Source organism: Miniopterus natalensis, chromosome 17 (assembly GCF_054644295.1).
Source record: "Miniopterus natalensis isolate mMinNat1 chromosome 17, mMinNat1.hap1, whole genome shotgun sequence".
NCBI classification, from domain to species: domain Eukaryota; kingdom Metazoa; phylum Chordata; class Mammalia; order Chiroptera; family Miniopteridae; genus Miniopterus; species Miniopterus natalensis.
This window is the reverse complement of record NC_142097.1, coordinates 1665117-1689292: the sequence shown is the minus strand read 5'-3', so window position 1 is coordinate 1689292 and position 24176 is coordinate 1665117. Positions and strand designations below refer to the sequence as shown.

The window sequence follows — 24176 nt, the reverse complement described above, 5'->3', positions numbered from 1 at the left end:
CTCCTTCCAGAGCGCGGCTGGGGGGGCGGGGCAAGGTGCTCCCGTGTGGCGATTGACTGGGGTATGCGCAGGCGGCGCGCCGGGTGACGGTGCGCGGTCGGCGTCCTGAGGAAGATGGCGGCGCCCACAGGAGTCTGAGGCGCCGGGGCGGCGGTGAGAGGTTTCCGTACAGACAGAGCGTGCGGCTTTGGGGTCCGTGTTTGCCGTGTTTCCTGCTCTCAGGTTTCGCACCGGCTGTGCGCCCAGGCCCTCGGGCGCGATGTGGAGGAACTACCTCTGCCTGCGGGTCGGGTGGCGCGGTCTCCTGAACCGACCCTCAGGTGGTCCCACGGCCTCCGTGGGGACGGGGGCGAACATCCCGTCCCCGTTCCGGGCCTACACTCCCCCGGCAGGTAAGGTAGGCCAGGGCACGTCCCCCTTTGGCCAGAGGCCAGCCGGGCTACGGTGGGCTGAGAGGTTCTTACGTGCGGGGCTGGGTAACCGAGGCGGGGCTCAGGCTGACGGGGTGACCCGGCCAGCCAGGTCCCGTTACAGACTGGGAAAGAACCCCAGACTCGGGCAAGGACCCCCACAGGGCGCGCGTCGCGCACGTCTCACGCAGGTCTTCAAGGCAGGAGACAGTAATTGACATTTGACATGCGCGGTTTTTCTCAAAGTTTGCAGCTTGCTTCTCTTTAATAAGGAAAGCGGATGTTTTCCATGTTTTCAGACAGGGAAATTAGGGTTCTGTATGTTGATCACTCCAAGGTCACAGAACAGACCCAGAGGCTAGTGGAGGGCAAAGCTCAGCCCGTCGGCCTGCATTCTGTGCCTTAGGAGCTCGCACCGGTGATCTTCAAGACCGGTAGGGCTTGGTCCCCGCCTGGATGATGTTCATTGTCCAGTGCAGTTGTCATATTCTGGTTAAACAGTAGCTAATAATGCCCTGTGGTAAGGGAAGTACAAAGAAGCTGTGAGAACACGAAGAACCACCCACTCCCGTCTCGGGGTGTCCAGAAAGGGCCCTGGGTTTTTGAAAGGACATTTAGACTGAGCGTTGCTAGATGAATAGGAGTTCGGTGTAGAGGAGGAGGAAGAGTGCGGGGCAGCTAGAACACGTCTGGAGGTGACGGTGTGCGAGGGGCCTGCTGAAATACCGCCTACTTGGAAAATCTAGAACTCGACAGGCATTTGGGCATTATGGCAGGGGTACAAGTCTGGGGGCCTGATGCTGGCCGGACCCCTGAGGTACTGTGTGATCTTGGGCCTCTTTTTCCTGTGTGAGTTGAAGGACTAGGTTGCCTCTGAGGGTCCTTCTGTTAAGTTCCATAATTTTATACAAATGTTGTACGTAGCTGGGAACTGCAGTTTCACCTTTGAGGGCACAGATGGAGGGTCTGGAGGCAGGCCATGAAGAGCCAGTAAAGAGGAAGAAGGAAGAGCATCTATGATAATTGTGATTTATAATAACAAATATATATATATTTGGTCTTTCTCCTCTTCCTGGCACACAGCTCCTAAAAGCCATAAGAGAATCTTTTGTTAAAATAGTTGGCCTTTTATCCTCAAGTAGCTCCAGAGTGAGAAAAATGAAAGGAGTGTCTTTCAGCCACACCTGAGTTTATGTCAGTGAGGTGATTTAGAAAATCCCTAAGAATTGGGACTGGTTGCCATGGGAACCAACCATGTGATTAGAGGGTTGAACTTTCAGCCCTACTCCCTGACCTCCGGGGAAGAGAGAGGGGCTAGAGATTGACTTGATCATTAATGGCCTATATGCCCACATAATGATTCCCTAAAATCCCTGAACTATGAGTTCTGAGAAGTTCAGAGAGCTTCTGGTTGGTGAACATGCAGAGATGCTTGAGAGTAGCATGTTCAGAAAGGGCATGGAAGCTCCTCGCCCCTTCCCAGATACCTTCCCTTATGCGTTCTTCCATCTGGTCGTTCCTGAGTTGTATCTTTTTATAATAAAGCAGTAATCTGGTAAGTGAAATGTTTTCCTGAATTTTGTGAAGTGCTCTAGCAAATTAGTCAAACCTGAGGAGGCAACATTGGAACCTCCGATTTATATCCAATTGGGTTGGTCAGAAGCACCTGTGACAACCTAGACTTTCTATTGGAGTCTGAAGGGGGGAGGTGGGGTGGGGTGGGGTGGGCAGTCTTGTGGGACTCAACCCTTATCCTGTGGGATCCGATACCAGCTCCAAGTGGATAGTGTCAGAACTTAATGGAACTGTAGGACTCCCCGCTAGTGTTGCAGAGTTGATTGGGAACCCCTCCCCCTATTTGGAGTGCCTGTGTTGGTGTGTAAAGGAACACGAGAGGTGGCGTTCACTTAAGTTGGCAAAAGCAGAGGGTTGGTTTAGGCTAGTGGATGCCACTCCCATTATGGGGGCTTTTCATCTGCCATCTCCTTTTCCTTTTCTTTTAAAGAATCTTTTTTTAAAAAAATTGATTTGTGTGAGAGAGAGAAACATCCATTTGTTGTTCCACTTATTGATGCATCATTGGTTGATTCTTGCATGTGCCCTGACCGGGGACTGAACCCACAATGTTGGCATATCTGGACGATGCTCTAACCAACTGAGCTACCAGGCTGGGCCTCCTATTCCTGTCTACTGCACACTTACTAGCTTGGGTTCTTGGAAGTACTTGGCACATGGTAGGTCATCAGTCGTGAAAGAAAATATGAAGGAATGAAAGAATAAAGCACAGTGGGAGGGAGGTATGTGAATCAGGCCTATGGGTGATCTAGCGACTTTGCCAGTTGTGAGATTCTGAGAGTCTCTGGAGTGGTGGAAGATTAAATCCAAGTGGGGCCTTGATGAAGACTTCGATTGGCAGGTAGGTTGATCTTGGCCCCATAGAAATGGCCATGACATTGAAGTTGGTCAGGAGGAGAAAAGGGGGTTAGGGAAGGGTCACTTGGGTGTTAGAGGAGATGTGGCAGCAAGGAGACCCGTGTGAGGCTGTGTGGCAGTCCAGCTGGGTACCAGCTGCTTGGAGGGGAAAGTGTTCTGAAGAGGCAGCATGTGTGGCTGAGTGTGAATGCCCAGTGAAGTCAAGGGCAGAAGTCTTGTCTACTTCATTTGTAGCTTCTCTGACACCTGGACAAGTCATTTAGCTTCTCAGAGTCTACCACCTCAGAGGCATCTTTCTCATGGTTGTGGCAGGCTGAGGGAGAATCTGTAGATAAGGCATCCAGCCTGCCACCTGTTTTTGTAAGTAAAGTTTTATTGGCACACAGCCACACTCATTCATTTGCATATTGTCTAGGGCTGCTTTCACTACAGTGGCAGAGTTAAGTAGTTGCAACAGAGACTGAATGGCCTGCAAAGACTAAAATATTTACCATTTGGCTCGTTAAAGAATAAAATTGCCAACCTCTGCTCTGGATGCTACAGCAATTTGGAAAAAGTGTGTTTAATTATTTAGCCCATTTACATTAATTGCTATGACAGATACATTTGGCCTGAAGAATTTTGTAACAGATTTACTGAGGTATAATTCACTTATCTTTCATTTATTTAAAGTGTACAATTACATGGTTTTTAGTATATTCACAGAGTTATGCAACCACCACCCATAGTCAATTCTAAAACATTTTTATTATCCCAAAAAAGAAACCTTGTGCCCTTTAGCTGTCACCCTCCCATTGTCCCCTCCAGCCTAGGCAACCACTACTTTCTGTTTCTATACATTTCCCTATTTTGAACAGTTTATATAAATGGAATGTGGTCTATTTTGACTGGCTTTTTTTCACTTAGAATGTTTTCAAGGTTTATCTAAGTTATAGCATGTATTAGTTCTCTGTTCTTTTTCATTGCTGAATAATATTCCATCTTATTCATCTGTTCACCTATTGGTGAACATTTGGGTTGTTTCCATCTTTTGACTATTCTGCATAATGTTGCTATAAACATTCATGCACAAGTTTTTATATGGGAATATGTTTTCATTTCTCATATATCTTAAAGTAGAACTTCTGGGTCAAACAGTAACTGTTTAACATTTTGAGGAACTGCCACACTGCTTTCCAAGGTAGCTGCACCATTTTACATTTCCACCAGCAGTGTATGCAAGTCCCAGTTTCTCCACATCCTCGTCAACACTTGTTATTATCTGTCTTTTTTATTATAGCCATCCTAGTGAATGTGAACTAGTATCTCCTGGTTGTTTTTGTTTTAATATGTCTGTATTGATTTCAGAGAGGAAGGAAGAGGGAGAGAGAGATAGAAACATCAATGATGAGAAAGTCGTCATTGATCGGCTGCCTCCTGCATGCCCCCTGCTGGGGATCGAGCCCGCAACCAGGGCATGTGCCTGGACCAGGAATTGAACCTCTATCTCCTGGATCCTAGGTCCATGCTCAACTGCTGAGCCATGCCCAGCTGGGCAGTATCTCCTGGTTTTGATTTGCATTTCACTGATGATGAGTGATGTTGAGCATGTTTTTATGTGCTCATTGTATATTTGTATATTTTCTTTGGAGAAATGTCTATTCAGATCCATATACCATTTTTAATTGGGTTATTTGTCTTTTTATTATTGAGTTGTAAGTGTTCTTTATATAGTTGGCCTGAAGAATTTTGATACCAGCAACGGTTGGTGTGAGACCCCTCTCCTTCCATTATGGATGGCAGGGATAGCCCGAGAGAGAATTTCAGCTTTAAAGCTTAAGGGCCGCCAGATGGCACTGTTAGAAAGATAAGTGTGAGGCAGCTACAGGAGGGCGCTTCTCCAGCTCTTGGTGCACAGTGGGAGTCCTCGTTCTGAGGCAAAGAGCATAAAGAGCAAAGACCAAGGCAAAGTCCTTATAGAGCAAAGAGAGCCTGGTAATTGGGGGCTGATAGAAAGATCACTCACTGGTCCATGAAGCCTGGGACAGGAGGAGCAGTGTTGGGGAAATGACACAGAAAATAGCCTGTTTCTTTAAATGGATTGAAGCAACATCACAGGAAATGGGACCCAATGGACATTAATTTCCAATTCAGTACCCTTCACATAAGCAGGTTTTTTGTAACTTGTCTCTGCTTACATAGCCTGTTTTCTTGTGGTCAGCTTTTTAAATTCAGCACTTTTTTACATACCCATTTCTTTGTATCTACATAGTCCACAAAATTGTCTCTTAAAAGGCACTGGGTGTGTTTTTGCCACAGAAACAGATGTTCTGTAAAGGGAGTGATTCATACTCAAAATAGACCCGAGTTCTGCGTGCTCCTACAAGGCTAGGCTGTTTCTTTCATCTTTAAAGATGGTGTTCCTGCCCTAGCTGGTTTGATCTCCCTCCCTCCCTCCCTCCCTCTGAAAAATAATGGAAAAAATAAAGATGGTGTTCCTGTTGCTGTCAGCTAGCCCTGTATTCATGGACACAATGGAAGTTTTGTAGGCTTCTAGTGGCCTCATGTTTTGTCCTGTGTAGCCCAAGACCTTTGAGGGCCCAGGTGAAGAACCTTTATCTTCTGTCATTGTTGGGGAGCACAACTCCCACCAACTGAATTTTCCAGATCATATTTGCCTATGGGAACTCCTTACTTGGCTCCCTCTGCCCTCCTCACTGTAACCAACTGACCCCTCTCTCCAGATCTAGCCCCCACCACTCTCTGGGCATCTCTAACCATTCTCTGCTGGATAGCTACAGTCTTCTCCTGACTGCCTTTCTAGTTCTTCAAAACTGTGCTCTCTTGAGGCCCCAGACTTTTGTGTAAGCTGTTTCCTCTGCTGGAAACTCTCACATGTACCCCCTCTAGAAATGAACCTATCAGTGCAGGTTGACTAACTCCTTCCCCTTTAGTCTCAGATGGAATCTGACTGCTGGGAGCTATTCCTTTAGCCCACAGGGGAGTGAGCTTCCCCAGCGTGTATCTCAGTGTTCCTTATACTTTATTGTTTGGCCAGTTTAGTGTCCATCTCCCTGCTGGATAGTTAGTGCCTCTAGGGTAGGGGTGAGCTTTGAGTCCTATTGCCAGGACTTATCATACTTCCTGGAAAGGGATTAATATTCACCAAAGTTTGTTTTAAAACTTCCAAGACTGAAGTTTGCCCTCCACCTGTCACTGCTCCATTCAGATACTTGTTTAAAACATACCCTCACGTGGGCCCACCGTCGACCGCTGCTTCACAGCTTTCGTGCTCCTTTTGCCCAGCTGTTATCTTTTTCTACATGGTTTTCTCCTGTTTTGAGCAATTTTGGTTGCCCCTTCCTTGCGCCTGCACCCATCCCACCTTCTTCCAGTTGTCCTCCTAACAGATAAAGAAGTAGGCCTGGCCAGCAAAGCAGAAAGAAAAAAAAAGACTTCCCTCGTGGGAAACCCTGCTGTCTTGGCCTGTGCTGTCAGAGTCCATTCCTTGGCCCCCAGGTCTCCTGGACCCATTTCCCAGGGCTGTGTGGGGCAGTGTGCTAGAATGCTCTCCATTGACACTTCCTGCTCAGGGGATCCCCACCCACACCCCTGTGATGAGTCAGAGCTTTCAGCTCTTCCCACTTCCTGCCTGGCCTGGCTGTAGACATGCTGCCCAGCCAGGGCATTGGAGAGCATCCTGGCCGCCATCTGGATGCATTGATCCAGGCCTTCAGACACACAAGGAGCCTCCAGATGTGTCGCACCTGCCCTCTGAGTATGACTGACAACCTGTACAGCAGGGAAACTTAAAAGCAGCGAGGTGAAGTTTTGGTGTCAGATGTGTGAGAGAATCAGTATTATTATTTCAGACGAAGGTGGTAGATCATGCTCTAATAATGTAGTATCATCAGTTGTCAGATCTGATCACTTAAAAAAAATTTTAACTCTGAAAACACGGATTTTTGTCTGTTTTATTCACTGTTTTATCCCAAGAACCTGGTACAAGGTTGGTACAAATATTTTTTGTGGAAAAACAGTTTAGGTCTTAGTTTAGTAAGTGCAACCACGGGAGTGCAATTTCCATCTGTAAGCATTAAGGATAGCAAATGAGATTCATGAAAAAACCCCCCATATGATGTGCAAAACATAAAAATATAATGTTTGGAGTAAGACCAGATACTCTCTTTCCATTACTCCCTCTTCCCACACTAAACAAAGTTCTGATTTCCATAGTCAGTTTGAATTAATAAAACTTCAACTGAAGCTTAGTTAAAAATAACATTAAAAGAAGTTAAAAAGCATTAAAAACTAATGAATCTCCTTTTCCTTCACATGCTACATCGTTATTTCCAATAAGTAACTTTAGTCAGACTCTGAAGGCTTTAGGTATCTGATGAATATGTGAAAGAACAAACGAATGAATGAATGAATGAAGATTTTGTTTATCACAGATGGTAAGGACTGGGTTATGGTTTATAGCTTCCAAAATGTGACTTATTTGTTCTTTGTTAATTGAAGGAATCTGCATAATTCTTTATGCAGTACTCTTGGTTTTTAATCCCCCCAGGTGAAAGAGGAGGAATGTGTTTATATTTTCATATAAGATTTTATTCAAGTTATTTTCAGAAGGAAACACAGGACACAGGTTTTTCCCTTCCTAAAGGAAATGTTTGGAGTTCCTGTTAAACACACAGGCAAGCTGGTTAATTAGGTTAATTAATTAGTATAGGGGATGGGAATGCTCTTGGGATCTCTGCTTACTGCCTGGGCACCACACGCATGTACACGCACATCACGTCCACCCTGGCTCCCACTCCTGCCTTAGAGGAATCGGCCTCTTGCCTGAAATGGGCACATTGTGCTGGCATGGGGGCAGCACTAGTGGGGGTGCTGAGGGAGGAGCATGCTTAGAAGTTAAAGCAGAAGGCACTGGAAAAGTCCGTTGGGCCAGACGGTCTGTTGGCTCACGATGCTGTGTGATCAGACTGTCCCTGGGCTGGCGGGGGCTTGACCAGTTGTCCTGTTCCTCCCTTATTGCTGGAGGGCGAGTGCCCTCCTGCCACGGGCTTTGATCAGAAGCTGTTGATCATGCCACAGAGAGTAGGGCAGACCTTGAATAGCGATATGAAAATCGAGTCAGTCAGCAGTTAGCAGTAACGATGCAGACTGGTCTCGTCGCTCCCGGAGCTGTCTCAACGTGATTTCACTGCCTCTGAAACTCTTTCCCACAGAAAGGAAGAGGTTTTATCGGGACGTCAGCGTCACACAGGGGGAAGGTGAGTGTCAGAAGCTCCGCCTCTTTTTCCTGTGAATGGGCAGAAACATTTTCACCTCCAGCCAGTTGGGTGGTGAGATGACCCTTCGCGCTTTTGTCGGATGTTTCCGTAAGCCCTCCATGGAACGACTCAGGGTTGTCCTTGTCTGCACCAGTTCAAGTAGCTAAATATAGGAATGGTCACTCAATCCCACTTAACAATCCCTGAGAGGTTTTCATTTGATCTTTCAAGGTGGCTTTGAGATAAACCTGGACCACAGGAAGCTGAAAACTCCCCAAGCCAAGCTCTTCACTGTCCCCAGCGAAGCCCTGGCCATCGCAGTGGCCACTGAATGGGACTCCCAGCGGGACACCATCAAGTTCTACACCATGCATCTGGTAACAAGTTCACAAACCTATCCTCCGATGCCTGCTGGTGGCTTTCTAGGGCACCTGGCAAAAATTGAGACTCCTATCCAAATTGCAATAAAGCCTTTGGGCATGGGCTACAGCCACACTTGCCTCCTCCTATGTGCCAAATGCTCCCCCTGTGGCCTGGCCACCTGCAGGTCCCCTGCTCAGAGCGCTGTGCTGCTGGTTGGCTGGCTGGGTCTCTGGTCTTGGGCAGATGTCACCCTCCCTAACTGCCCTGCTGTCTTATTTTCTATCATGGCAGCTATTCTTTTGTTTCATCAGCACCATGGTTTGTAATTGTCTGTTTTATGTTTGCACTGCCTTGTAAGCACAGATGGAAGAACCATGTCTGTCTTACCAGTGCATGGCCAACTCCTAGTATGAAGTTTAGTTGGCACTCAGTTTTGGTTGAGTGCAAGAACCAAAGGGGCAGGCAGGGCAGGTGGGGCAGGTGAGGACCCCATGGAGCCAGTGCCCATCCACACAGTATGACTCACTGAGGCACTAGAGCAGCCTGAGGAAGGGCCAGCTAGACCCTGGCTTTAGGCCCTGTAGCTTCCAAACTATAACCTTGGGGAAGTTACTGCCCCATGTCAGCCCCATGTTCCCCATCTGTGAGCGGTGGGTGATAACAGTGCCCACTCATAGAGTGGTGATCAGGATGGAATGAGCTGATGCATAGAAAGGCCTGAGTGTGGTTCCTGGTACATACAGAGAGCATTCAGTCAACACTGGAGTTAGTGCTATCAGCCTGGCCACCGCCGAGCTCAGCCTTGACATACCGGACCTCGGCATGTTCCTCAACATCTTCACACCCTGCTGCAATGCTGGCCTGGCCTGCTCCTTTGTCTATGACATAGGCTGACAGGGCTACAAACTAATCATAGAGTACCTAGCAACCTACTCTTGACAAGGCCAATCTGGAAAGTAATCCTGTTTCTGGTTCGGCTGATTTGTTCTCCTGCTTTCTGAGGTGTTAAGGGAGCCAGCTGGTAAGCTTTTCAGTCATATTTGGTTTCCAGTAATGCTTATGTGTCTTATTTAACTGAATTTGACCTCTGTGGGATTCAGTTTCCACATCTCTGAAATGGGTATAATAGTACCTATCCAAAGTGGTACAGCAGAGCCCGGTAGTAAAGAGTGTGAAACCTTAGGAAGTACATCAATCCTAGGGCCTCTGAATATTCTGTGAGTCCCACGAGCTGTCACACACAGTGCACTGTTGGCACAGACTCTGGCTGTAGTCAGCTCTCAGATGTGTTGCAGCGGAGGCTGTGGAGACACCATGGGTCAAAGGCTTGGGCTTGGCGCTGCTACTTGCTGGGTGTCGCTGGCTGGCTGGCTCTCCCTGCCTCTGTGGGTTGGAAACGGGGTCCTCAGGAACGCAGTGCTTTTGCCCGGGCCCAGTAGGTGGTGATAGGGTTCTCTGCCTTTTGATTCAGACCACATTGTGCAACACGTCTTTAGACAACCCGACGCAACGAAACAAGGACCAGCTGATCCGGGCAGCTGTGAAGTTCCTGGACACCGACACCATCTGGTAATTGACGTTTAGATGAGCATTCCCCTTGGACCTAGTGAGTTCCTTGGGCTGTTTTGCCTCATTTACCCAGTTATAGGTAGAAGAGGCAGCCCCTTTCCTTTATGTCCCAGGGCAGGGAAAACAGTCTAGCTGATACTAGCATTCAGCTGCTCTGCAGACCCCCAGGACAGAGAACTCCTCGGGCTGCAGTGGTGTCAGAGCACTGGGCACAGCTCTTCTGCAGCCTGGCAGCTGTCCCTTGGCCTGGGGTGGAGTGGGGTGTAAGCAGCTCTTGCAGGCTCTAGAACCAAGGGGGTCACTTGCCAACCCCCAGCAGGGCCTCTGACCCTCTGCTTCTGCCTACTAGACAGTCTCATGTAGGCACCCTTCCCGCTGCTTGTCAGCTGGACAGGGGTGGGCAGGCGCTGATGTTCGGGAGTTGGCTTCCTCATTTCTAAATATTCCCATCGTGCCTATGTTCTTTATTTTCCTTTTTTTAAATATACATATGTACGTATTATAGGAATTGGCTCACTCAATTTCAGAGGCCAATCAGTCTCACAACTTGCCATCTGCAAGCTAGATAATGAAGGCCAGGGGCATAGCTCAGTCCGGGTCTGAAGGCTTAAAAGATATATGTGTGTGTATACACACATACACGCACATACACGTACACACACATGCGCACACACATATACATGTACACACGCTTGTACATACACATGCACACGCATGCATACACACATACACACATATTTATTATAAACAGTGACTCACAGGATTTTGGAGACGGAATCCCAAGGTCTCAGTGGTGAACTGGATACCCATGAGAGTTGACGTGTACCACTCCAGCAGGCTTGAGAACTGGAATGAGCCAGTGTTTCATTCGGAGCCCAGAGGCAGGAAAAGAACTGATGTCCCAGCTTAAGGCATTCAGGCTGAAGGAGTTCCCTTCTCTGTGTTCTCTAGCTAATTGGTTAGTGACGTTGAAGGAAAGTTGACGAAGTGCTGAGTTGGCTGAGCCGCCCGTGTCTGTTGGCTGAGTGCTCTAGCAGCCTCAGTTATCTCACAGCTGGCATGTGAAGTCAGCAGTGGGGTGAGGAGGGAATGGCACTCCTGGAGAGGTGGCCTGCAGTGCCAGTTTTGAGTTGCTAGTCAGAAAGTCCACTCCATATGTGTTAGAGGCCATTTAATTGCAGGGAACAGAAACCCTAGCTCTGGTAAAAGGGTTTTCTTGAAAGCCATACAGGGACTCTAATAGGAAATTGACAGTTGGCCATGCGATGTGGGAGCTGGAAGGTTGGAAACCAGAGTTCCTCCTTCTGCCCTGGGGGGAGAGTCCACACACTTGTCTGCTCCTCAGCAGCCCAGCTTTTCTTACACACATGTAATCTCTCTTCTCCCCTCTGTTCACATTGGACTGGTTTTCCACAGTGCCCACTTGGGTTCCTGTCCCATGAGGCCTTGCAGCTAAGCTCCCCTCAGCTGACTCCATCTCTATGTCTCTTAGTCAAAACAACTGGTATGGCCTGGCATCGGTGGCGTCAGGCCTCGTGGCAGCATCTGCATCTGTAGTCAGGAGGCAGGTGGGCTCATGAAGTCCAAACAGGCAACTTGGTCTGTGGCCAGGAACATGCCCTCTTGGAAGGGGTGCAGGTAGGTAGGGATGCAGTGACAGTTCTATACAGCATTCACATTCAGCATCCTAGGGCCGAGTGGGTGTGGATTTGAGCATCCAGTATTAGTGTTCATAATGGTACTAACATAGTGCTGCCGGCCTTGACCCTTCAAATAATTAGGGACATGTAGGACAATGGTTCTCAAACTCAGGCTCACATTAGAATCCCCTGGAGGGCTTGTTAAAACAATCCCAGAGGTGCTTTCCATAGTTATGGGGTGGGGCTTGAGAACTTGCTCTTAAACAAGTTCCCAGATGGTGCTCTGTGGGGCTGGGACAGTAGTGATGTGCTTTTTGCTGTTGCCTTTTGTGGTTTTCTGTTGTCTGTCACGGAATGAAGGAATTGTACTTTTTTATTAATGAAGGTGATTTTTGCAATGAATTAGCTACAGGGTGGAAGAGCCAGAGACATTAGTGGAACTTCAAAAGAACGAGTGGGACCCAATCCTAGAATGGGCCGAGAAGAGGTAAGATATGCAACCCTGTGGTGCTGGGCAGACTCTTAGGGTCAGGGGGCCATGCTGGACAAAGCAGAGCCCTTAGCTAGTAGACTTCTGAGTCCAGAGCACCCTTGGGATTTCACACTGTCCAGATGTTCAGTAATGGGGCCACTTTGGAAAAGATGTTCCTCAAATTTGTTTCAGCCATCATGCACCAAGCACCTGTTATTAGTAGGCATAGTGCCGAGTGTAGATGCGGGGCCCCAGCAGTGCCGTGATTGGCTGTGTGGCCTTGAGCTAGTGACTTGATCTCCCTAAGGGTTAGCTTCTTTGTCTGTGAGTGGGGCTTATAGTCCCGACCTCTTAGGATATTGTGAGGAGTAAATGAAGTGATGGTTAGCATCCTGCTTGGCACACAGTAAATGCACACATTCTGGCAGTTGTCATCTTTACCGATGTCACAGTTGCTACACTATTAAAATAAATCATAAAACAGTGTGTATGATACATACACATATGGAGAAAACTCTGGACAGCATCCTACAAAATTATATGTAACATTTATCCTGTGGATATAAGGTGCCCAGGAATTGATGCTGCCCAGTATTCTTCCTTAGCAGGAAGACTCTTTCGTGCAGACTGAATAGACTATTGATGTGGTGGCAAAATTCAGGAAGGGCTAGTACCTCGGTACTGTCTTGACCCCACAGTATTTTGTAAGCTTATGTGGAGTAGTTTTTGGCATAGAATTTTTCACAAAAGTGATGTCTGTCATTCGGCCTGTCTCATTTGTACACATTTTCTGAGTAGCCACAATGTGCCAGGCATCCTTGTAATCTATAGTAAAAGCTATAGCCAGTGTATTAAAGGATCAAGTGAAATGTTACAACTGTAGTACTATGTAAGAACTATAAGGACATAATTTCACTTTGGTGTCTAATGAAATAAAACAATATTTAGGTGCCTGGAGATCTCTGCTATGATACAAAATTGTAAGCTTTTAAAAACAAAAAACAAAAACAAACAAAAAACCCCCAAATTGTCAGCTTTTTGTGGCAGTTGAGATTTCTTGTTGTTAATAATTTACAGAAAAACTGGGCCATTTGCTGTGTTCCATTTGTACTATTAAAATTTTCAGCAAGAATATTTCTAAACAAATGGGAAAAGTCAGTGATACAGGAAAGAAAATTACAACTTCCGGTGAAATGGTGGAGTAGGTAAATGTGGTACTCATATCCTTTCACGACCACATCAAAATTACAACTAAACTAAAGAACAGCCATCATTGAAAACCACTTGAAATCTAGCTGAACAGAAGTCCCATAACTAAGAATATACAGAAGAAGCCACATTAAGACTAGTAGGAGAGGCAGAGATGCAGAACAGGCAGGTTCCACACCCATGTGTGGTGGTTAAAAGTCAGGAGGGAAATCTCAGCTGTGGAGGTACCCCCCGAGGAGCGAGGGTTCCCAACCCTACACCATATTTCCCTGCCCAGGGTTCCAGTGCCTGGAAAAGAAGTCCCCATAACTTCTGGCTGTGAAAATCAGTAGGGATTGTGGGTGAGTGAGATGGAGGGCTGCTGGAGTCCCAGGTGTTCCACTTAAAGAGCCCACGCATGGACTCACTCCCTCTGAGCTCCAGCAAGGGGAGCAGCTCTGAAAGGCACCAGGGACATATGGGAGGAGTTGAATGGCATGGCTTCAAGGGAAAGGCTGGCGGGGCAGCTTTCTCCCAGACAGAAGTGCTGGCAGAGGCCATTGTTCCCTTGCTGAGCCCTCCCCCAGTAGGCAGGTGCCATATCTGAGACTTCGTCAACCTGGCTATCATTGTTCACCCAGACCTGGTGATTCCCTGAGACCCTGCCTCATCGAACTTTTGGGCCAGCCCAAGCTGCTTCCAGTGGTGTTTCCATAGAAACAGTCTGTGTTGGCTCATGCTACAGAACTTTCCTAAAATCTCCCAAAGGTCCACAAACCCCAAACAAGCAGCATTTGGCCTCAGCAAGCCCCATACCTCTTGCTAAGCAGCCCCAAGCCTGGCACTAGTGGCAGCTGGCCTTGGTTTGCAGCTTGGCCTCTCCAAGCCCAGAACAAGTGGCAGCCATCTGCAGATCACTTTGTAGCTCATACTGGGTGACCCCAGAGAGGGCACAGGCAAGGACTGACTTTGACCTGCACCTCCCAGGAGGCCCCAGAGCCAGTGCACCCAGTGAATAGCTTCAGACCACATTGGAGCACCACCCAACCACTTCCACTTGTAACACACACAAGGGGTGGACTTGGTGAGTACCTGAGTCCCACTGAAGTGAGACCTGCTTTGTGGGGTTGGCCTCTGTACAGGAGCTCTTCTGCTATAATCTCACCCAGTCTTTGCAGCCAGTTGGCCTGGGGGTCAGTCCCTCCCATTAATGTGCCAACAGCAGTCAAGGCTCAACTACAATGGGGGTGCACCTGGAGCACCCTGCTTGGGTGACCGGGGGAGGCAGCCCCACAGGACACCTACCACGTAAGGCCACTATACGAAGACTGGGAGATGTAGCAGCTCTACCTAATACATAGAAACAAACACAGGGAGACAGCCAAAATGAGACAAACATGTCCCAAATGAAGGAATAGAACAAAACTCCAGAAAAAGAACTAAATTAAATGGAGTTAAGCAATCTACTAGATATAGAGTTCAAAACACTGGTTATAAGGATGCTCAGTGAACTTAGGGAAAGAGTAGATCAACTCAGTGAGAACTTCAACAGAGAGAGAGAGGAAACACAAAACAGGACCAGTCAGAAATGAAGAATTACATGACTGAAATGAAGAACACACTAGAAGGAATCAACAGATTAGACGAAACAGAGGACTGAATCAGCTATTTGGAACGTAAGGTAGCGGAAAACACCCAATTAGAACAGCAAAAAGAAAAATCCCAAAAAGAATAAGGGACAGAATGATGAGACAACATCAAATGTACCAACATTCACATCATGGGGGTAAGAGAAGAGAGAAGAGAGAGCGCAAGGAATTGAACACCTGTTTAAAAAAATGACAGAAAAATTGTCTGAGTGAAGGAAAAAGATACATGAACCCAGGAAGCACAGAGAGTCCCAAACAAGATGAACCCAAAGAGGCCCACACCAAGACACATCATAATTAAAATGCCAAAGTTTAATGACAAAGAGGGAATCTTAAAAGCAGCAAGAGAAAAGCACTTAGTTACCTACAAGGGAGCTCCCATAAGACTGTCAACAGAAGATTTCTCAACAGAAACTTTGCAGGACAGAAGGGAGTAGTACAAATTATTCAAAGTGATGAAAGGTAAGGACCTACAACCAAGATTACTCTACCCAGCAAAGCTATCATTCAGAATTGAAGGTCAGATAAAGAGCTTCCCAGACAAGGAAAAAGCTAAAGGAGTTCATCACCCCTTAACCAGTATTAAAAGTAATGTTAAAGGGTCTTCTTTAAGACGAAAAGAGGTCAAGAATATGAATAATAAAATGGTAATAAATACATATTTATCAACAATCACTTTAAATGCAAATGGATTAAATTGTCCAATCAAAAGACATAGAGTCACTGAATAGATATAAAAAGAAACCCATACATATGCTGTCTATAAGAGGCTCACTTCAGATCGAAAGATACACACAGACTGCAATAAAGGAATGGAAAAAGTTATTTCATGAAAATGGAAACAGAAAAGCTAGAATAGCAATACTTGTACCAGACAAAATAGACTTTAAAATAAGGCTGTAACAAGAGACAGAGGACCCAGCAATTCCACCCTGGGCATTTGTTTGTCTGAAGAAACCCAAAGACATATGCATCTGTATATCTATTGCAGCATTATTTACAATAGCCAAGATATGGAAGCAACCTCAGTGCCTGTCAATAGACGAATAGATAAAGAAGAGGTGGTGCATGTGTACAATGGAATATTAGCCATGGAAAAGAATGAAATCTTACCATTTGCGACAACATGGATGGACCTAGAGGATATTGTACTGAGGGAAATAAGACAGAGAAAGACAAATACCATATGATTTCACTTATATGTGGAATCTAAACAACAAAACAAACAAAACTGAAACAGACTTATAGATGCAGAAAAAATTTTGATGGTTACCAGAGGCAATGGGGGTTGGGAGGCTGGGTGAAAAAGGGTAAAGGGATTCTAGCCGGTGTGTCTCAGTGGTTAGAGTGTCGGCCCATGCCCCTCAGGGTCATGGGTTCGATTCCTGGTCAAGGGCATGTACCTGGGTTGCAGGTTCAGTCCCTAGCCCTGGCTGGGGCTTGTGTGGGAGGCAACCAATTTGTGTGTCTTTCTCACATCAGTGTTTCTCTTTTTCTTTTCTCCCCCTCCTTCCCTCCCTTCTACTTTCTCTAAAAAGCAATGGGACCCTAGCCGGTTTGGCTCAGTGGTTACTGTGAGCCCTTGGACTGAAGGGTCCTGGCTTCGTTTCCGGCCAAGGACACGTACCTCCATTGCAGGCTCCATTCCTGGCCCTGGTCAGGGTACATGTAGGGGGCAACCAATCAGTGTGTCTTTCTCACATCGATGTTTCTCCCACTCTCTCTGAAAAGCTATAGAAAAAATATCCTTGGGTGAGGATTTAAAAAAAAACAATGGGGAAAAAAATATCCTCAGGTGAGGATTAAAAAAAAAGCACAAATTGGCAGTTACAAAATAGTCATGGGATGTAAAATAGAGCATAGGGAATATAGTCAATAATATTGTAATAACTATGTATAGTGCCAGGTGGGTACTAGATTTATTAGAGTGATTACTTTGTAAGTTATATAAATGTCTAATCACTAGGTTCTACACCTGAAACTAACATAATATTGTACATCAACTGCAATTGGAAAATAAAAATTTAAGCAAAAAAATAGAAAAATTTAAAATTTGCTTTTATTCTATTATGTTTTTCCTGTATTTTATGGAGTTATGATTGTTCTTGAAAATGTATCATTCCTGAAGCTAGCTCATGTCCCCTTGTGTATATAGAGGCTTAATAAATATTTAATAAAGTGATTGAATGGTACAGGACACACACAAATATTATTGAAGGAAAATGATACTTAAATCTTTTATGACCTCAATGTGAAAATGTTTCTTAAAAAGTTTAAAAAGCAGTAATCCATGCTTTTGACAGAGATTCCAGGCAGATAATCTCTGGCAGCCTCACGTGAGTGAGGCCCCTGCTTGCACGACTCACTGACTGTGCCTCCACTCAGGGCGGTTTCTTAATCCTCTGGCTTTACTCAGGATGGAAATTATTAGGTCAGGAGGCCACTGACTACAGTGGCAGTCGTTCCCAGAATCCCCAGGACTGACTTCTTGACCACTTTCCCTGAAGGGGGTGCTCACCTGCTCAGCAGTTTAGGGCTTTGTTCCTGGACAAAAGCTGAGATGCACAGCACACCAAAGCCTTTTCCTTTCAGATATGGCGTGGAGATCGGCTCTTCAACCAGCATACTGGGGCCCAGCATTCCAGCCAGAACCCGAGAGGTACTCGCCAGCCACCTGGCATCTTACAACATGTGGGCCCTACAAGGTATGCTTGGCATTTCCTGGGCCTCAGACTGTGGAGGGACACCCAGGCCCAGGTATCCACAGCCCAGAGAGTCACAGGAAGGCTCAGGGCGTGGCTCTGATTTTCACTTTTTTGTTCAGTCTGAGGGGACAGCAGGCTCACATCCTTCTAGGAGAAAGTTGACTTTCTCTTCTTCAGAACTTCAAGTCTTATCAACCTGGACTAGGACCTATGCCCATCTGTGAACCAGTCACTGGGGCAGGAGGTGAAGTGGTTCAGGTCATGCGCCCACCACAGGTAGGACCAGAGGAGGCATCTCCCCCAAGGAAAACCAGAGTGCTCGTGGCAGAGAGTGAGGAATGGCTACAAAGTTGGTCAAGAAGCCATGTGCCCTGTAATTTGTTTCCACTGCCTGGTACCTTTGCACCTTTCTAGGGATGGAGGGACTCACAAGGAATAGGTATAGCAACTGCTCTGTCTGTTTCAGGGCGGAGGTGCCCTGGGTCCTGACTTGGCCTGTGTCCCTGCAGGAATTGAGTTTGTAGTGGCCCAGCTCAAGTCCATGATGCTGACCTTGGGCCTGATTGACCTGCGCCTGACAGTGGAGCAGGCCGTGCTGCTGTCACGCCTGGAGGAGGAGTACCAGGTGAGGCTCGGCCAGTGGCCCAGAGGCGGGTACCTCCAGTGCCCACCTCATCCCTCCCAGCTTCAGACTACCTGGGGGTGGGGGGAGAGCTAACCCCTCTGTTTTATTACTTTTGTGTACAGAACAGAAACTGCAACAAATAATAAAAAATAACTGTGTACTACCACTACTTTCCAACATTGTGCTCAGCTCTCCCCTCATTGCCTCACCTCCTCTTCTAAACAACCTGGTCAGGTGAGGGCTGTTGTTATCCCCATGTAACACAGGAGGACACCGAGGCACAGGCCACACCCTCAGGAAATGCTGGAGCCAGGTGACTCCGGATCAAGGCCTTCACCCCCCCACCCTGCAGGCAAATCAAGATCATTTGGCCTGGCACATCTGCAGAATGGGCCTGTTAAAATGGCTGGGAGCCACGTGGGTGCTCTAGGCTGAGCTCTGTGCCCTGACATTCACACAGGTCATCTGAGCGGCAGGGGGCACAGAGGGAGCTGCTGCTGTGCACAGGTGCTGATGTAGTGGACACAGAATTAGGGTTTGCTCTGCTGTCATTTGCTTTTAAAAAAAAAAATTGCTTTTTAGAAAGGAAGGAAGAGGGAGAGAGAAACATCGATGAGAAAGCGAAGCATCAGTTGGTTGCATCCTGCACACCCCTGCTCGGGGTCAAGCCTGCAACTTGGGCTTGTGCCCCGACTGGGAATCGAACCGGCAACCTTTTGGTGCACGAGACGACTCCCAACCAACTGAGCCACATTAGCCAGGGCCAAACTGTTTTTTTTAACCCTCACCCGAGGGCATGTACACTGATTTTAGAGAAGGAGGGGAGAGAGATGTGACATTGATGTGAGAGAGAACATCAGTTGGTCACCTTCTGTACGGGCCCTGACTGGGAATCAAAACCACAACCCAGGTATGTGCCCTGATTGGGAATCAAACCTGTGGCCCTTCAGTGCACGGGATGACTTTCTAACCACTGAACAACCTGGCCAGGGCTCAAATTTTTTAACAGAATTAAGGCAGTCTTTGCTGCCGTTTTTACTCCTGCCTCATAAGGTTGCTATTACAAATTGGCTCCTAGCATGATGAAGCCCTTTCATAATGGCCCAGGTCCATCTAGTCACCTGCTCAGAAAAATGCCTGGGGGAAACTCTTTCTGTATCGTAAAAGAGGCTAGCTATTCTCTGGATGTTAGAAACAATTAAATGGGGAAAGGGGTGACCTGTGGGGATGTGAGGCTGTGACGATTCTGAGAGATAGAAGGCCAGGAAACCTGGTTTCTGGTCTGGGCTTTGCTTTTGACCCAAGCCAGGCCATTGCTTTCTGAACTTCAGGTTTGATCTGTCACAAAACGGGAAGTACGTGATTTCTCTCAAAGTATAAAATGCTCTCCAGATGGTTAATCACAGTTGTCCAGATTGAGACTAGGCCACCCAGCACTGCAGATAGCTTCTGTGGCAGCTGATTCCCAGTTCCTGGATGGGTGGGGCAGGCAGGCCAGGCCTTCTGGGCCCCCGCCCAGGGAGGAGCCAACAGGGGCAGATGGGAGGGATACTGACATCTGGACAGCCACACTGAATGTCCAGGGTTTCCCCTGTAGTTTAAAGTCTGGAGAGAAGTCTGCAGCCCTGTCCCATGTGTAGAGTGGAGAGGCCTTTGCAGTGCTGTAGCACCCCCTGGAGTCAGGTAAAGTGACCCTGTGGCCTGGTTGATTTTTTTATCCCACTCGGGGGCCACTTGCAGCCCTGCCTGGTCAGGTATCTCACAAGGGGATCACATTTTTAAAAAATAAATATATTTTTTTATTGATTTCAGAGAGGAAGGGGGAAGGAGAGAGATAGAAACATCAATGATTAGAGAGTCATTGATTGGCTGCCTCTGCACGCCACCTGCTGGGGGTCGAGCCTGTAAACCAGGCATGTGCCCTGACTGGGAATGGAACCATGACCTCCTGGTTCATAGGTTGATGCTCAATCGCTGAGCCATGCCAGCTGGGTGGGATGATGTTTTACAGGTTGCCTACGCCAGCCTCCTTGTAGGAAGAAGTGTGAGAGAAAGGATGGTGCACAGGTCGGCCTCAGGGAAGACATGCATGGTTTCAGTGCCTGGCATCCCTAGTAGTGGTGGGTACCTGCTGGCCCTGGGCCTGGACTGCACCTATCCTAGACCATCCACACCTTCTAGACACCAGTGCCTGCTCTGGCCACCTCTGTGTTCTTACTTGCTGCCTCCCCACTATGTGTGTCTTGCATGTTTTGGCAAGATTGGAGCCTGTGGCCCTCAGGCCAGCTCTAGGGATGGTATGTGGCTCCAGCTGGCAGCAGCTGGACACTAAGCTGCTCACTCAACATTACTTCTTATCCTGTCCTCAGATCCAAAAGTGGGGCAATGTTGAATGGGCCCATGACTACGAGCTGCAGGAGCTGCGGGCGCGCACAGCCGCGGGCGCCCTCTTCATCCATCTCTGCTCGGAGAGCACCACGGTCAAGCACAAGCTCCTGCAAGAGTGAGGCCTGGTGGTGCGCCTGCACACCCGCAGGACAGAGGCTGCACAGCCACTGGCACCCTGAACCTGCAGACACCAGGGCCTAGCCTTCACTCAGTGTTGCCTGAGATGTCTGAGGCAGTGCAGCATTCTGGAGGTCACCTTGAGTCCACCACGGTGCCCTTGCCCAACCAGCATGAGGGCGGGGTCAAGGTGTACAAGTGGCTTTCTCTCAATCCTGATTTTATTAAATATTTCTCCACCCTGGAAAGATGTTGAGCCCTGTTTTCACTTGTGCCTCCACATATCTTCACTCCCCTTGTCATATCTGGGTTTCACCAGGGACAGCTTAGCTCCCACAGCACAAGCTGGTATCTGCTGCCTGTGGCCAGGAGCCTCACTGTCCTGCCATCATGTCTTCAGCAGACGGCCCTATGGACTCTGTGTGTCCAGGTGTGGCCCTGGACCTGAAGCCCAAAGGCTTTTCTCCCTCATTTTTAAAAATTTTTAATTTTTTTAATATATCTTTATCGATTTCAGAGAGAGGAAAGGAGAGGGAGAGAGAGATAGAAACATTAATGATGAGAGAGTCATTGATCGGCTGCAGCCGCAACCCAGGCATGTTTCCCAACCGGGAATTGAGCCCCAATCACCTGGATCCTATGTCGATGCTCAACCGCTGAGCCACGCCTGGCCAGGCTCTCCCTCATTTTAAAATTTATTTTTATTTTTTATATGTCTTTATTGATTTCAGAGAGAGGAAGGGAGAGGGAGAGATAGAAACATCAATGAGAGAGTCATTGATCAGCTGATGCCTGCATGCCCCCTGCTGGGGATCGAGTGTGCAACCCAGGCACGTGCCCAGACTGAGAATCCAACCTCCATCTCCTGGATCCTAGGTCAATGCTCAACTGCTGAGCCACACCAGCTGGGCTTTTTTTCCTTGTTTTAAATCAAACGATATTTAGAAAGTAACTCCTTTGGTCTAAGCTGATTGTTTCTACTTGTTCCTACTATTTCAGGGGGAAAAAATATAATTTACTCTTAGAAATAGAAATGTCCATTATTTCTGGGCTAAAAGCCCTGGTAGGCCTGGGCAAGGCACCCCGGCGGCATGTGTCCCATGCAGGGAGCCCCGGCGTCTTCCTGACTGGCCACTTGCACAGTCCTGGGAGGCAGGTGGTGTCATGGTGCCAGGGCCCAGGGGAAGGAAACTGGAGAGTCTGGTTTCAGGCAACAATGGCTTTCTGAGCTGCCTGACCTTGCCCACCTGAGTAGCAAAATGGCATAACTCCCATTCATGGGGCACTGGCTGCTTGCCAGGTGCTTCACCACACTTTCCAGGCATGTTCCCTGAACCCGTGACCGTGGTCAGAGAAGGCACTGTCACATTCCCACCACACAGCAGCTGGGCTGCAGAGGTGGCGTGGGGTGTCCCGGCTGTGCTCTTCACCTTCCCAGAGGGTCTCTCGTCCTGGTGGCCAGGCTCAGACACAGAGCCGCAGCCTCTGCCTTGGTGCCACCGCCTAGTGGCCTCCCTGGCTTCCCTCCCCAGCACCCAAAGAGAGCAAGGCTCAGTCCACACTGGCTGCCTCAGCCCACAGCCAGTAGCCTGCCCTGGGCATGTGGAGAAAATGCCACACAGCTGACACCGGGCACGGCCAGAGTCCACCCCACTGGCAGCCCCTCGGGAGTTGCTCTCAGTAGACTGGCTAACTGCTCCTGCTTACACGTGAATGTGAAATTCTGATTACTTCTCTAAAGAAGGGAGGAAAGGCAATATAAGTCCTTTATTTCTCTCTATATTTGGGAGTTTTTGCAGGGTGGTGGAAGGATGGCATTAAAGGGGCTGTGGGCTGAGAAATCCTGTCAGTCTCCCCTGCGAGGTTGGAAGTGGACACTCTCCTGCCAGGGCCAGTGCTGTGCTTTCTAAAGGAAGCCTTGGGGCCGACAGCCCTAGTCTGTAATGTCGCCATAGTCAAGGTTGTCCAGCTCATTCTGCATGTGGTCGACGTACTGATTGATCTCCTTCACACGCTTGCGGTTTCTCATGATCTCATCCTTGTGAATCTGAGGGACGAGACCAGAGCCCAGTTTCCTTGGGTCAGATAATTGGTTAATGTCTTTCACTGAGTTGTTTGGGGGAAAGAAAAGTAGTTCTTTGAACTTTGCATAGTTACGTCTTTCACTTACTTCACAGTGTCCTGTGTTCTGCCTCATCTATCTATGTACAGGGTGTCCCCCCAAAATGTAAACACGCTTTGAATAATTATTAATTCCAATGAGTTAAATCTGAAAAGAAAGAAGCATCAATTGCACTATCAGCTGTTAAAGTGTGGATGCATTTTGGGGGACACCCTGTATTTGAGGTGAGAGTTAAAAAAATGATGAAGCATATGGGCTTTAGAATCTAAGTGGCCAACAGGAAATCTTTAGTGTAGAGTTCTACAGTCCTTAACTTTACTACTTTCTTCATTTCTTCTTGCAAACGTATGTACTAGGGGAGAGGCCTTGTTTCTTCCTGGCTGGTAGCTAGAGGTGTTGGTGCAGCCTGCTGGTTATATCTACTCACCTTGTCCACTAAATGTGTGCACCAAGAGTTGACCCTGGTCACCAGCTCATCTTCTCGGTTGTCAATCTTGAGGAGGTGGACGTCATGGGAGGCCCCCACAGCATTCACAAGTGTGTCTTTGTCCACAAAAAGCTGGTGAGCGAAATATCAAGTGAGTAACTGTACCTCCTTATTCCCTGCACACAAAGCAGCGAGCGGAGGGAAAGGAGCCCCAAGCACCCCTGGCTGGTGGAGGCAGTGCCAGTGGTGGCTGCCAGTGCCCGGTGGGGAGCTCACCTTTGTATCAGGGCAATTTTCTCACAGCTCATCTGGTGACAGCCCTCCCAGCCCTGAGCAGGGGGTGAGTGCTATGGGGAAAGGGTCAACCAGGGCATTGACTACAATCCGAGGGAGAAGGCAGATTAGATGGAGGCAACCTCACTCAGGACTTTGGCTTTCAGAATGGTTCCCTCTTGGTTACCCTCAAGTATGACTTGCCTGGACCCTTGCAGACCAGGTGGGAAGTGTGAGGCTGGCCGAGGGCTCGAGGCTGCTCTGAGGACAGAAGGCCCTGCCAATAGATGGGCGCTCACACCACACTGTTTCCCCACTGCTGCCCACGCTAACCAGGTCAAACCTTATACTACACGTGGGGTCTCCTGCTTGCTTGCATTCTTGACCTTGTAAAAAGTTGTTGAAAACAGCCACCCTCTATTAGACCTGGCTGGCTCTATGTGTTCACACTGTGGCTGCTGTGTGCCTGGCACTGTTGACCCTCAAGTGGAATCATTTCCCAGGGCGGGACGGCAGCTGAAGTCCTCAGAGGCGGCT

General features: G+C 47.9%; 2 protein-coding genes across 4 annotated transcripts in view; one reads left to right on the top strand and one right to left on the bottom strand.

The window, feature by feature from the left end:
* Positions 1-113: 113 nt before the first annotated feature.
* Positions 114-22323, top strand: ATPAF2 (ATP synthase mitochondrial F1 complex assembly factor 2). 2 transcript variants are annotated; one of them, XM_087825781.1, is made up of 8 exons: positions 114-392; positions 8057-8101; positions 8333-8478; positions 9936-10033; positions 12080-12160; positions 17575-17687; positions 18197-18312; positions 20682-20903. In XM_087825781.1, exons 1-8 carry the CDS (start codon positions 260-262, stop codon positions 20817-20819), a joined length of 870 nt encoding a protein of 289 aa, XP_087681907.1. In that variant the 5' UTR covers positions 114-259; the 3' UTR covers positions 20820-20903. The 2 variants fall into 2 exon arrangements, with proteins under 2 accessions (XP_087681907.1, XP_087681908.1); XM_087825782.1 differs by lacking the exons at positions 17575-17687; positions 18197-18312 and having other exon boundaries at positions 20682-22323.
* Positions 22324-22750: 427 nt separating this feature from the next.
* DRC3 (dynein regulatory complex subunit 3) overlaps positions 22751-24176 on the bottom strand; it is a 33412-nt gene continuing 31986 nt past the window's right edge. For both annotated transcript variants that reach the window (XM_087825780.1, XM_016196494.2), the window contains exons 11-12: positions 23367-23498; positions 22751-22864 (exon numbers count right to left, since the gene is read on the bottom strand). In XM_087825780.1, coding sequence (XP_087681906.1) covers positions 22751-22864; positions 23367-23498 — 246 coding nt within the window. The remainder of the gene's footprint in view (positions 22865-23366; positions 23499-24176) is intronic.

Bases quoted from the DNA above. Each gene is read 5' to 3' on its own strand.
- ATPAF2 (XM_087825781.1), top strand. From the start codon at position 260: ATGTGGAGGAACTACCTCTGCCTGCGGGTCGGGTGGCGCGGTCTCCTG. The intron at 10,034-12,079 runs GTAATTGACGTT...GCAATGAATTAG, and splicing joins CTGGACACCGACACCATCTG to CTACAGGGTGGAAGAGCCAG. The intron at 18,313-20,681 runs GTGAGGCTCGGC...TCCTGTCCTCAG, and splicing joins GCCTGGAGGAGGAGTACCAG to ATCCAAAAGTGGGGCAATGT.